Raw genomic sequence first — 13,271 nt, forward strand, 5'->3', positions numbered from 1 at the left:
CACTATTAGCTAGGATTTGTAATTGTAACTTTCTCCTTGTCCCGCTTTATTTTTTTCAAAAGCAGGACGGGGGAGAGTAGTCTGAATTGGGTTATGAAGCCCCCCCGTTGGGGGGTACCTCACCTCAGCCATTGAACTCACTTCGCTGGCCGTGAGTCTTTTCCAAGCTCCGGCTAAGGAGGCATCCGCCAGGCCCCTCCTCGAGGGCGGGGTCCATGGCATCTCCTGCCCAGTCTGCCCTCGCGCGGAGCCCCGTTCTCTGGGAACTCACCTCCCCGAAACTCAGGGAGGACCCTGTTAGGGCCGCTTTTGGCCCTAGTCTCAGACCTTCCCAGGGGACATGGGGTAGAGTGACTTAAGGCACTCAGCGCGTAGCCCCACCGATGAGCTTCCCTCCGCCCTATGGGAAACGGTGGCCCCGCCGAGCATTTATAAGACTCCCATATCTAAAGACATTTCTCAGTTATGGTGATTTCCCACAACACACAGCAACATGCAAATATCGAGGGGTGTACCGCCCCTGTCCTTTGTAGACGTCTTCTCTCCAGGACGCACGCGCGCTGTATTCCCGCCTTGTGACTCTAGGCGGGCGATTCCTGGGAGAGGGTTGATGACGTCCAAGTTCTGGCTTCATGGCGGCCCGGCGGCGGGGGACTCGCAGCGGTAGGGCACGAGGTTCGGAGCACATTGTAGGGGGCTAATGCTGGAGGGGCGGGGAGTCTGAAGGGAACGGTGCCCTCTGCCCTAGCCCCTCCCCTTCCGTCGCCCTTTGACCCGCCCTTAGCTATCAAGCTAGTTTAGGTGTAAAACTCTTAAAATTTCGGTTCTCAGACCTTTTTGGATTACAGAATTATGAGAAGGGCTTGCTTGTAGACATCTAATAACTAACAGTGCCAGCACTATTTTAAACACCTAATGTCCAATTAAAAAAATTTACTTGTAAGGTGCATCATTATGTATCACTAAGAAAGGAAAAATGCTTCCAACTAAAACGTGATTCATTGCTTATATGTCATCCACTGTAGGATGCATACCAGTTTCAGAGATAGTAAAATTCAGGTTTTAGGACTAATGAGCCATCATACTCTCTGTGTACTATGTTTTTAAGTGCATAAGTCCGTCCTACAAATTATATACTATTTTTGTCATCCTCTGGATTTTACAGTGGGGGCAACTAAAGTACAAAGAGATGAAATAACTTCTACAGGGTTTCACAGCCAGAAGAGACAGGGCTAGGCTCTAAGCTAGACAACTCCAGAGCACTCTATTAACCACAATCTCATACCACCTTAGTTTGAGGATAGATGTTGAGAACGTTTGGGGGCATGAGTAAATAGAGATAAGCAGGCTATGAGACTCTTGCCTTAGGCTATGAGCTCACAAGAGCCCGTGGGGCTCCATTTTAATTTAATTTAATTTAAGTTTAGTTTAGTTTATTATTTGGCTAGAATAGCAGTTTAGGAAGTGATTTCTCAGACTATTATCAAGAACAGTGGTATGCAGTTATTATTTCTTTGTAAATTTACAAAACCATCTTGAGCCATTTCTTTAAAAAGATGATGTTTTTTCAAAGTAGGATCGTGTTCAGTGGGTACTCATTCTTTCTTTTGGTTCTTTGCCCATTCTTTGTGCCCATAGCTTCTGTAGCATTAAACAAAGCTGGAAGAGTTAATAATAGCAACGTAGCTACAGAAGACTGGCCTCCTGCAAAGAAAACTCGAAGATGTGAAAGGCAGGGGGTAAAGAAGGAGCCTGTGACTGAAGGAAAGGCCAATACTGACAGGACAGAAGATAAGCAAGGTCAGCTTCAAGTGGTAGGCCAGGGAGGCTAGCAAGAATGTCTATGGGAGGCTGCGGGTGAAGGATGTCTTGTTCTTTCAACTCTTCTTCCTTTCTCGAAGATATAATTAATATTCTATCCTTTGGGTGTAGTACTCATCTACTTTCTCGGAATCTTCAGTTTCATGTAGTTTAAACAGCTTGAGAACTGGGCAGATCAGGATTGCTTGGGAAGGGCAAAGTTAATTATGACATGATAACTATTTTTGATCCTCATATAAGTAGCTGTAGTCCGTATCTGTCTTTCCTCAGAGTCTGTGAAGACTTTGCTGTTAAAGGGAAAAGCTCCTGTGGACCCGGAGTGCACAGCCAAGGTGGGGAAGGTGAGAGACTCCTCTGCCCATCGGTTTCTCAGAAAGCAGTTGTTCATTTGTTACTTGGATTCTTGTCCAGAACATTGCTAGGACTCATTTTAAGAGTCCTTTCCCAAATACTGCTTGTGATTAATTTTCTCCAAGACTAAGAGATGGAAGTGGTGGAGTTTGGGGATAATAATCGGTATTTCTAACTTCTGGGGTTGTCATCAGCTTCCCACACCTCATTCTCTTTCTCAATTAGAAAATTATACCATTATGAAGGAAGAACCATCTCTGTTCTAATGAGAAACTGCCCTGGTATGGTGTGAGTTACTGATAAATGTGAAAAGGATGTGAAGAATACAGAAAAAAGGCTTCCTCTGGAGCAGGTTTTAACTGTCAGAATCATGTTTTTCTGTAATTACAAAAAAAGCAACGTGTTTTCATTATAGGAATAACAGGTTATGGGGAGAAGAACATACTCTGGCATTTCTTTCCTTGGAAGATGGCTGTTGGCAGTGCTGGAGAATGACACCTTGAGGCAGAAGAAAATTTAGTGTCACTTAGGATCTCATTAGGGCTGAGAATATACTGATGTCAATTTTTTCCTTCTCTCTCTAGGCCCATGTGTACTGTGAAGGGAAGGATGTCTATGATGTCATGCTAAATCAGGTAAAGGGAGGAGCCATTCTATTTATGGCAATTTCTTCTTGATAATTACTGATGACAGTGTCCCAATGCCCAGGTCTTTAATTCTGAAGTCCCTTATATTAGCCTTTTCCTTATAGCAATAACTGGTACCGCCGGTGACCAAGGAAGAGTCATCGGTTTATTGGCTTCCATTTGTAAACCTCTCTCTTATGTTCATATTTCTCTCATCATAGACTAATCTTCAGTTCAACAACAACAAGTACTATTTGATTCAGCTCTTAGAAGATGATGCCCAGAGGCACTTCAGTGTTTGGATGAGATGGGGCCGGGGTAATGACTTTTATTATGGATCTTCTGATTGGTCATTCAGAAAGCCTAAAGCGGCTTAGTGAGTAACCAAAAGATCCCCTGGGTTTCAGTTGGTAGAATGGAGGCTCTGTAACCTGGGAGGGGCTTGCAAATGGAATAGCAAGCATCCTCATTGGAAAAACCTAGGGCAGACTGTTGAGGCTGGGAGTGTCCTGCAGTTGGTCTGCTAATGCTGCTCAGGGACTGTGGCAGTTAGCAGGTAACTAGTATCAACAGGATCAGCTTCTTGGATCCATTCACCTTTCCTTCTCCCCTTCCTGCCCATTTGTCACATGCTAAGCAGGGAGACCTTAGCTGGCTTGTTTCGAGAGAGAACTCTTCTTGGATTGGCAGGAAACCATCTTATGTGTGGCATTTACTTTGCAGTGGGGAAAATGGGGCAGCACAGCTTGGTGGCTTGTTCAGGGGACCTCAACAAAGCCAAGGAAATCTTTCAGAAGAAGTGAGTACCAAAAAAATACTATTCTTATTGGATGTGTCTTCTTTAAGAATTTTATAGGAAGTGTGATTTGGCCTCACTGTTAATGTATTTCCACTGTGACATTCTGTGACTGAAACACCAAACTGCCTCCTTAAGTTAGTGATTATATCACCTAATGTTGAAATTGACTAAAAATAGAAGAATCTAATATAATTAGCACATGACCAACAATTTAGGAAACTTGGGAAACCCAGGTGGGTAGGATGAGAATATTGCAGCTAGAGTTTTAAAAATTCTTTCACTATGATGTGGATGCAGAGCTTTCTGGAGTCTCTGAGAATCTTTCAGAGACAGGGAGCAGATAGGGATCTTTTGTTTAAAATCTCAATGGCTTATGTGGTATTTTGGGGCCTTTAAGAAGCTCAAGGACCCTTTTTCCCCATTTTTTTTGTTCCCTTTGTCTCCAGAGCTTTTCTTTCTATTCAGGATCCTAATTTAGAGTCCAGATTTGTGGGAAGTTGGGTATAAAAGAGTTCTAAGAAGTTTGGGGGTTGGGGGGAGACATAGTTTGGAGATGTTCTAAGGAAACAATTATAAGCCCATTCCTAGTAGACCCTTATTTATAAGATATTCTCACCATCATGGATTCTACAGATTCCTTGACAAAACAAAAAACAATTGGGAGGATCGTAAGAAGTTTAAGAAGGTGCCTGGAAAATATGATATGCTAGAAATGGACTATGCCACCAATGCACAGGTAAACTGACTACACATTTGGGGAGAAAACTGCTTCCTCTTAACCAAGGTGAAGTCTAACAGAATGGCTTAGATCAGGTCCTAGACTAGAACAGACCAGGGTGTCTTGAGTCTTGCTGTTCACCACCTAACTGAAGATAACAGTTACCTCAGGGATAACTTTCACGGATCTTTGTAATCTTAAAGGGACTATAGAATGAAGATAGAAAATGCTGTCTAGTCTGTACTGTCTAGTATGGTTCTTATAAAATCTCAGGTCCTGAAGTTTAATGTATGGATCCAGAGAGGAGTAATACATAGTCACAGTGATGAAACTGCATTTAAAGTTGTCTTCACTTTTGGTTATATACTACCAGTATATACCATACCAATAAAGAAAATAATAATAATTTTGACAAATTGAGTTGCAACCAGGATGCTGAAAACTGTTACATACAGTATCTGAAAAATGTAAAAATCTTAGTCATTTTAAGATGAGAAGATCTGAGACATAATAGCTGTCTTTACATACTTACCAGCATATTAGGAGAGCCTTTTAGACTTATTCTGAGTGTTTAACTATGGGAGGCAGATGTAGGAGTCACACTGAGTACTCTAACTAGGTTAATAATGGAATGAACCTGTGGTTTGGCAGAGGCTGATTGATGTTCACCTGCCAGGAATATTGTAGAGCCATCCCTTGCAGAGACCTCAAAATAGATACTTTCATATTTTTCTTTTCTTTTTTTTTTTTTTTGGCTGTAGAATGAAGAGAAAACAAAAAAGGAATCTCTTAAATCCCCCTTGAAACCAGAATCGCAGCTAGATCTCCGTGTACAGGAGCTGATAGAGTTGATCTGTAATGTCCAGGCCATGGAAGAGATGATGGTAGAAATGAAATATGATACCAAGAAAGCCCCTCTTGGTAGGACTTCAGATGCTATCCTACATTCCCTCTCTATATTTCCTAGTTCCTTTCATGGAATATTTAGTCACCTTCATGATTTAAAGCTTGCTGATAGTATGAATGAAGAACAGGAGATCTGGGGTAAGAGGTAGTATGAGGGGAGAGAAGCTGTTTTGAAAGTTGAGTGGTGAGAGTCTTTGTTGGGTAGGCATGTGAATACAGTTTACAGGGTAAGACTCCACGTGTGGGATCTGATGATCTTTGGCTGGGCCTACAGGGAAGCTGACAGCGGCACAAATCAAGGCAGGCTACCAGTCTCTTAAGAAGATTGAGGATTGTATTCGGGCTGGCCAGCATGGACGAGCTCTCCTGGAAGCATGCAATGAATTCTACACAAGGATCCCACATGACTTTGGGTAAAGCCTGTGCTGTTACTTCTCTTTGGTCTTCTACCTAACCGTATCCCCTATATCACTCAGCAGCAACTATAATTTTTTTAATCTTTCATTTCTAATGAAATGATCATCTTGGATAAACACGGAGCCAAAATAATTTAGAGATAGCCTATTTAGTCGGCTTACAAGTTTGGAATGCAAACTCCTGACCTGATTACAACCATATTTTCTGACCAAATGGAAGTTACCCAAGAGAATATGGGTCTAGCTATCTAACCAACAAGTAAAAAACCTTCAGACATATAACTCCCTAATTCAAATGATTGTAGGTATAATACATTTTATCTTTGTTGATTCTATATTCTGGTGTCGATTCTGTTTTTATTCCTTTCATTGCTTTTTAGAGCTCTGTGACCTAAAAATAACCCTAAGTGGTCAACAGGTCTGCTTCTGCTCCTAGACAGGACTATATCCAAATTATTATTTATGGATATTGATATAAAGATTCATCTATTATTTAAAAAAATACGGGAAATAACAAGTGTTGGAGAAGATGTGGAGAAAAGGGAATTCTCATACACTGTTGGTAGAATTGTAAATTAGCACAGCCACTATGGAAAACAGTATGGAGATTCCTCAAAATACTAAGAATAGAACTACTATATGGACCAGCTATTCCACCTCTGGATATTTATCTGAAGAGTATGAAAACATCAATTTGAAAAGATATGTGCATCCCTGTGTTCATTGCAGCATTATTTACAATAGCCAAGATATGGAAACAACCTAAGTATCTATTGACAGATAATGGATAACAATGTGGTATATTTATACAATGGAATACTACTCAGCCATAAAAAACAATGAAATCTTGCCATTTGCCACAACATGAATGGATGGATCTTGAGACTGTTATGCTAAGCAAAATAAGTCAACAGAGAAAGACAAATACCATATGATTTCACTTATGTGGAATCTAAAAAAAACAAAACAAAAACTAATTCACAGATACAGAGAACCAGACAGAGGAAGGTGGTTGGGGGTGGGCGAAATGGGTGAAGGAGGTCAACAGTATGGTGAGGGATGGTAACTGGACTTGGGATCACTTTGTAGTGTATACAGATATCAAGGTTATGTACATAACCTCTCTTCATATATTTATATATTTGGAACCTCTCTTTATATATATATAGATTCTCCCTCACGTGGAAAACCCCAGTTTTTTATACTTATTTTCTAAAGGACCTATCTTTAGTCTGTTACTTCCAGTCACGTGCCTTCGGTCACACATCAGAGAACTGATTATGAATTATATCTCTGTTCTTAGACTCCGTACCCCTCCATTAATCCGGACAGAAAAAGAGCTGTCAGACAAAGTACAACTACTAGAGGTGAGACATGTGTGGATTGGGAAGCATTAATTCTGTTCCCAAGTTCCTACACATTGATCCTGCATCTCATCTTGCCAGGCTTTGGGAGACATTGAAATTGCCATTAAGCTTGTGAAGATGGAGCTGCAAAGTCCAGAACACCCATTGGACCAGCACTATAGGAAACTACATTGTGCCTTGCACCCTCTAGACCATGAAAGTTATGAGTTCAAAGTAAGAAAAATGGTCATGTATTTTCCTGCCTTTAAGACCCATCCCCCTAACCCCACTGTTCTCTGAGTGCTTCTGGTTAAGAGCAAACTTTTACATAGAGCAGAGTTTCTGTGTACCAGGAATTGGGGAAAGTACAGCTCTCTCACTGCCTTGTGAGACCATTAGGGAGCAGGAAGTCTGCCAGTTTTTACCAGAAGCCCCAAGGTTCTTCAGCTCAGTCTGGTCTCTTGTACAGTCCGTATCAGCCATTTCTTTCATTTTTTTTCACAGGTGATTTCCCAGTACCTACAGTCTACTCATGCTCCCACACACAGGGACTATACCATGACCTTGCTGGATGTTTTTGAAGTAGAGAAGGAGGGTGAAAAAGAAGCCTTCAGAGAGGACCTTCATAACAGGTCTGAGTTTAGCTTTGGGTTTGGGAAAACATTCCCTTGCCTGAAGTGTGGTTATGGGACTTCTGGAAAATGGCAGAAAATGGCTTTTTTGTGTTTATGGCCTATCCCTGCTGGAGAGCAATAGAGGGCAATAATAATAATGGCTTTTCCCTAGGATGCTGTTGTGGCATGGTTCCAGACTTACTAACTGGGTGGGAATCCTGAGCCATGGGCTTCGAATTGCCCCACCTGAGGCTCCCATCACAGGTTACATGGTGAGTAGAAATTGAATCCTGGAAGGAAGCCCAGGGTAAAGGATAACAATAATTTTCGCAGTCCTTTTTTTTTCTCTTGTATTTCTAGATTAGGATTCTTCCCAAGAATTAAAACAGCTCACTAAAAACCCTAACATTTCTTACCTTTTCCCTCTTCCTTTAAATTCCTAAAGATATCCCATCTACCCCCTCAGAAAGCAGAGACTCACCAATACATCTGCCTTCTCTGGAACAGAACTGCAAGGAGAAATGGAGAAGGGTCTATATAGTGTTTAAGATAATGGAAACATAGGGTCACTGGTATAGGCCTCCTTTCTAACACAGTGGGTTAAGCAGCTGACCTTCATGGCTGTTGATATGTTTCAGTTTGGGAAAGGAATCTACTTTGCCGACATGTCTTCTAAAAGTGCCAATTACTGCTTTGCTTCTCGTGTGAAGGATACTGGACTGCTGCTTTTATCAGAGGTGAGATGAACATATTTATGATCTCTAGTTTGTTATGAGTTCCTATGTTTCCAAAGAGAACAGTTTGACTCTGGAACCAGGAGGTATACCTGGGAGAACCTGAGAGGGGACCAAGGGCAATTTTCATTCTGTTCCTCTGCAGGAGTAGGGGAAGAAAGTACTGATGGGATTTTCTGTTTGGCCTTAGAGCCATCCACTTCTCAGTAGGATGTGGGTGTTAAAAGATCTTTTGCTTTGCAGGTAGCTCTAGGTCAGTGTAATGAGCTACTGGAGGCCAATCCTGAGGCAGAAAGATTACTTCAGGGCAAACATAGCACCAAGGGACTGGGCAAGATGGCTCCCAGTCCTGCCTCCTTCATCACTCTGTAAGTATTCAGTCTAGAGGGCCAGAAGACTCCTTTTGGTCAGATAAGACTCTCTACTTTCTGTGTTCCAACTTTTTTTTTTTTTTTTAAATTTTTTTTTTTTTTCAACATTTATTTATTTTTGGGGCAGAGAGAGACAGAGCATGAACGGGGGAGGGGCAGAGAGAGAGGGAGACACAGAATCGGAAACAGGCTCCAGGCTCTGAGCCATCAGCCCAGAGCCCGACGCGGGGCTTGAACTCACGAACCGTGAGATCGTGACCTGGCTGAAGTCGGACGCTTAACCGACTGCGCCACCCAGGCGCCCCACTGTGTTCCAACTTTTGACACTGATGCTGATGTTGACACACTTTCTTCCACTTGGCAGGAATGGGAGTACAGTACCCTTAGGACCAGCAAGTGACACAGGAATTCTGAATCCAGAGGGTTATACCCTCAACTACAATGAATTCATTGTCTATAGCCCCAACCAGGTCCGCATGCGATACCTTCTAAAGGTACGGTTTAATTTCCTGCAGCTGTGGTGAATGTCAATAGTAAATAACCCGGATAAGATGTGATCTTCAAACAAGAAAATGTGTAGTGTTGTACTTTTGACTTCTGATATTTTATGTAATAAAAATAGCACAAATCTACCATTGGCTTCTTTGGGCTCAACTTCTCCAAACACCTATTTCTTCTCACATTCGTACTTCTTCATTTTCAGGACAGAAAGTACCCATTGCTCTATGTATCCTACAGCTAGCTACAAATTACTCAGGATCCTGTTTCTTCACAGAAGAATAGCTTCTGTGCATTGACAATGCTAATGGAGAGTGATGTTTTTCCCCCACTTAATTCAATTTTTATGCAAACTGAAGTTTGTTGGGTATTCTTACAAGAAGGGTAGAGACAACAGAGGCCGAATTGTTCCCTTGTTCCCATCCAAATCTTCTAACGTGACTTTTTCCCCCATTTACCAACTGCAGACCAGGTCTCCCACCACTTATCTTAGGATTCAGCAGATGTCCAAAAATCTGGAAGCACTTAGAGGACTTGTCACTAAGCCTAAATACATCTCAGGGAGGAAAGGAGAGAATAGAATGAATTTTGACATACCCTGTTCCATTTAAGAAGTACCAAAGTCCAGGTCAGATCCAAAGACTTCCTGATTATTTGTAAACACATGCAACACAGACACACACACACACACAAACACAGACAAAACCATACTTCATTAGATAAAAGTGAAGGTTATTTAAATGAAAACAGTAGCCTGTAACTTTTTAGAGATCAGATTACCAATCAAAACTTAAAATGTACATACCCTTTGACCTAAAAACCAGATATGCATGTTTGTACAGATGATGTCAGTGTAGCATTGTTATATGTAAAAAAAGATCCCTAGTTAAATATATTCACTCCTTGAAATACTGTGCTGCTATTAAAACTAGACTACACACTTCTCCAAAAAGTAAAAGAGAGTATTTCCCAACTCATTCTATGAGGTAACATGAAACCAAAACCAGATAAAGATATCACCAGGGAAGAAAACTATAGATCAACTTCCCTTAAGAATATAGATGCGCAATAAAATGCTACCGAGACTAAACCAGTAACAAAAAGGACGATACACCATGATGAAGTGAGATTTATCAAAGGAATGCAAGATTGGTTCAACATATGCAAACCTATCAGGGTAGGACAAAAGTCACATGACGATCTCATGAGATACAGAAAAGGCATTTGGCAAAATCCAACACCCTTTCATGATAAACATTCAGCAAAGACTGGAAAGGAATTTAAAAAAAAAAATTTTTTTAATGTTTATTTTTGAGAGAGAGGGAGAGACAGACCATGAGTGGGGGAGGGGCAGAGAGAGAGGGAGACACAGAATCTGAAGCAGGCTCCAGGCTGATCTGACAGCACAGAGCCCAACGTGTGGCTCGAATTCATGAACTGCAAGATCATGACCTGAGCCAGTTGGACACTTAACCAACTAAGCCACTCAGGCGCCCCCTCAAAAACATTTTTTTTTAAGTGATCAAAATTAACATCACCAGTAAGAAGTCATGTTGATAACATGTGCTTCAGATATGATATAACAAGAAGGACATATATCTTTTATTCTTCCCTTAAATCCACAATCTTAGTTCACTCATGAAAAAACATGAGACAAAGCCAAACTGAAAGACATTCTACAAAACACTGAACCAGTATTGTTCAAAAGTGTCAAGGTTATAGAAAGACTGAAAAACTCCCAATTGGCGGAGACTAAGGAGACAGGATGAGTAAATGCAATGTATTCTGGACTATAGAAAATGGGAATCTAAATGTGGCTATGTAAGGTGTTAGTGTTAGAGGAAGCTTGGTGAAAAGTATATAGGAATACTCTTCTGGAAATCTTAAATGATTTAAAAAAAAAAAGGATTAAGAGCCATTTTACTGGAAAAACACCAATGCCAAAAGGTTCTTTAGGGGTATAACTGTGTATCTGGTTCCTGGTTCTCCCTCCCAGTACGAGATAGGATGATACCTCTCTCCCTTTTGACAGTGGGTAGAGCTATGTGACTTGCTTTGCTCATATTTACAAAATACGAGTGGAAGTGATGTGTTTTATTTCTAGACTGAAGACTTAGAGCCCACAGATTTTGTTTGGTTGGTTTTTGCCACATTTCCTTTTTCCTGCCTTTGCAGTCACTGAAAATGTTAAGCGTGAGCAAAGTAGAGCAGAATCGCTCATGAATCCTTGCTGTGGCATGAGTAAGAAATAAATCTTTGTTATTTTAAGCTGTTGATATTCTGGAGTTGTTACCATAGCATAACCTCACTATCCTGACAGAAAACACATCCATTTTCCTGGATGGAAAGATAAGGTATTTGAAAGAATATCAGTTCCACATATATAAGTTTTTTTGAAAACTGAAGAATTTAGCCCAGATTTCATCTGACCAATTAAATAAATACCAGTAATGAAGACATTTTTGAGGAAGAGTAACAAGGTAATACTTGCACTATTGGGTCAGTAAAAGAACAGTCAAGCTAGACTTACTGAACACTTAGCACATCAAATGTTTCACCCACCGCGACTCATCTAATTCTTACAATATCCCCAAGAAGTAGGTCCCATTATTGTTCCTATTTAATAGACAGGGAAAGGGAGGCATGGAGATTTGAACTCAGGCAGGCTTTTTCCAAGTTCATGCTTTTAGCCACTTGGTTACAGGGTTTCTCTTAAATAGTGTTTCTCAAACTTTCTGTGATGAAGGACCAATTGTTTGTTTCTTTGTTTTAATTTCTGGTCTGTCATGGAACAATACTTTCATAAAATTTAATAAAAATGAGGAACTAGGAAAATGAAGTGAAAAGCATACAAACTACAAGCTTCAGTTTTTATTATTAAATTTGTCAGATATATAAGATTATTGTTCAAATTTCTATAACAATTTCTAAATGCTTACTCTCAATTTCTGTACCTACTGTGAACCACTAATAATTTGTAGACTGGCGGGGCACCTGGGTGGCTCACTCAGTTAAGCGCCGGACTTCAGCTCAGGTCATGATCTCATGGTTCGTGAGTTTGTTGAGCCCTGTGTTGGGCTGAGCCTGGAGCCTGCTTCGGATTCTCTCTCTGCCCCTCCCCCACTCATTCTCTGTCTGTCTCTCTCAAATATAAAAAATAAAACAAAAACTAATAATAATAATTTGTGGACTGGCACTAGTTTACAAACTAAACTTTAAGGAGCTCTGCTCTCGATTTGAAAACAGATTGTGAATAGATAGGTAGAAACATGTATAAAAATTTGGTATATGAAAAATATGTTTTTGTGGATGGGTAGGAGAAGACTGCTCTGATGTCCTATGATCCCACAATCCAATGGCTATAATTGTGGAACTCATCCAGATACTAGGAGACACTGAATTTCTTCTTAATGATAAGAACTCAGAAGATGTTTAAACTAAAACCTGAACTCCCTTGGGCACATACTTACTTTTACCTAGAGTCTCTTCTTATTGTCACTCATAGCAATTATACTCTGACCTTGCCATACGTCTACAAGATAAAAAAGATAGAAAAACCCCTTCAAGGAGGCCTGGCCAACAAGGCTGAGTCTATTGAGCAAAGGTCAAGTTAGCCTTTTAATTTTCTTTATCTCCATTCCTCTAGCCTTCGGTGGGGTGCTTTTGTAGAACTTTTATGCATGGAAGACAGACATCTAGGGCTTCCTCCTGTCCTTGGCCCATGCTTTCAGAGGAGGAAAAGGCCAAAGATTGAAATCAGCAACTTTTAGGATGATGCCATGCCATGGATCTCTAGCGTTTCTAGGTAGTATTATAAATCATAAATTTCAAAAAACCTTCATTTGGACTTCTAGTCACAAGGTGTATGGAGGAGGTGGTCTTGAAAGTATTTTTAGAGTCCTTGCATGAGGCACATGAGAAAAGATAGAAGCATGACCTATGATTAAGACATCAGCTGATGGCATTTCTTATGTCTTTATCCTCTGGCTGAGGGAGACCATGAGGCATTGGTAGAGGTAAGGAAAAAGTCCCTCAGGTGATTTCTCCATGTAAAACCTAGAATCAAGGTGA

At 40.8% G+C, this 13,271-nt stretch overlaps 1 protein-coding gene across 2 annotated transcripts; it reads left to right on the top strand.

Annotated features, from left to right (window-relative positions):
- The first annotated feature begins 520 nt into the window (after nucleotides 1-520).
- Nucleotides 521-9,334, top strand: PARP2 (poly(ADP-ribose) polymerase 2). 2 transcript variants are annotated; one of them, XM_047864432.1, is made up of 16 exons: nucleotides 521-663; nucleotides 1,639-1,800; nucleotides 2,092-2,162; nucleotides 2,757-2,807; nucleotides 3,020-3,116; nucleotides 3,522-3,597; nucleotides 4,231-4,333; nucleotides 5,077-5,236; nucleotides 5,496-5,634; nucleotides 6,941-7,004; nucleotides 7,083-7,217; nucleotides 7,488-7,615; nucleotides 7,770-7,869; nucleotides 8,236-8,334; nucleotides 8,575-8,699; nucleotides 9,067-9,334. In XM_047864432.1, exons 1-16 carry the CDS (start codon nucleotides 633-635, stop codon nucleotides 9,224-9,226), a joined length of 1,701 nt encoding a protein of 566 aa, XP_047720388.1. In that variant the 5' UTR covers nucleotides 521-632; the 3' UTR covers nucleotides 9,227-9,334. The 2 variants fall into 2 exon arrangements, with proteins under 2 accessions (XP_047720388.1, XP_047720386.1); XM_047864430.1 differs by having other exon boundaries at nucleotides 523-675.
- Nucleotides 9,335-13,271: the final 3,937 nt, after the last annotated feature.

This window comes from Prionailurus viverrinus, chromosome B3 (assembly GCF_022837055.1).
Source record: "Prionailurus viverrinus isolate Anna chromosome B3, UM_Priviv_1.0, whole genome shotgun sequence".
In the NCBI taxonomy this organism is placed as follows: Eukaryota; Metazoa; Chordata; class Mammalia; order Carnivora; family Felidae; genus Prionailurus; species Prionailurus viverrinus.

Excerpts from the sequence above, each read along its gene's own strand:
- PARP2 (XM_047864430.1), top strand. The coding sequence starts at position 633 with ATGGCGGCCCGGCGGCGGGGGACTCGCAGCGGTAGGGCACGAG. Across the intron at positions 2,808-3,019 it reads ATGATGTCATGCTAAATCAG|ACTAATCTTCAGTTCAACAA; the intron begins GTAAAGGGAGGA and ends CTCTCATCATAG. Across the intron at positions 5,635-6,940 it reads AGGATCCCACATGACTTTGG|ACTCCGTACCCCTCCATTAA; the intron begins GTAAAGCCTGTG and ends CTCTGTTCTTAG.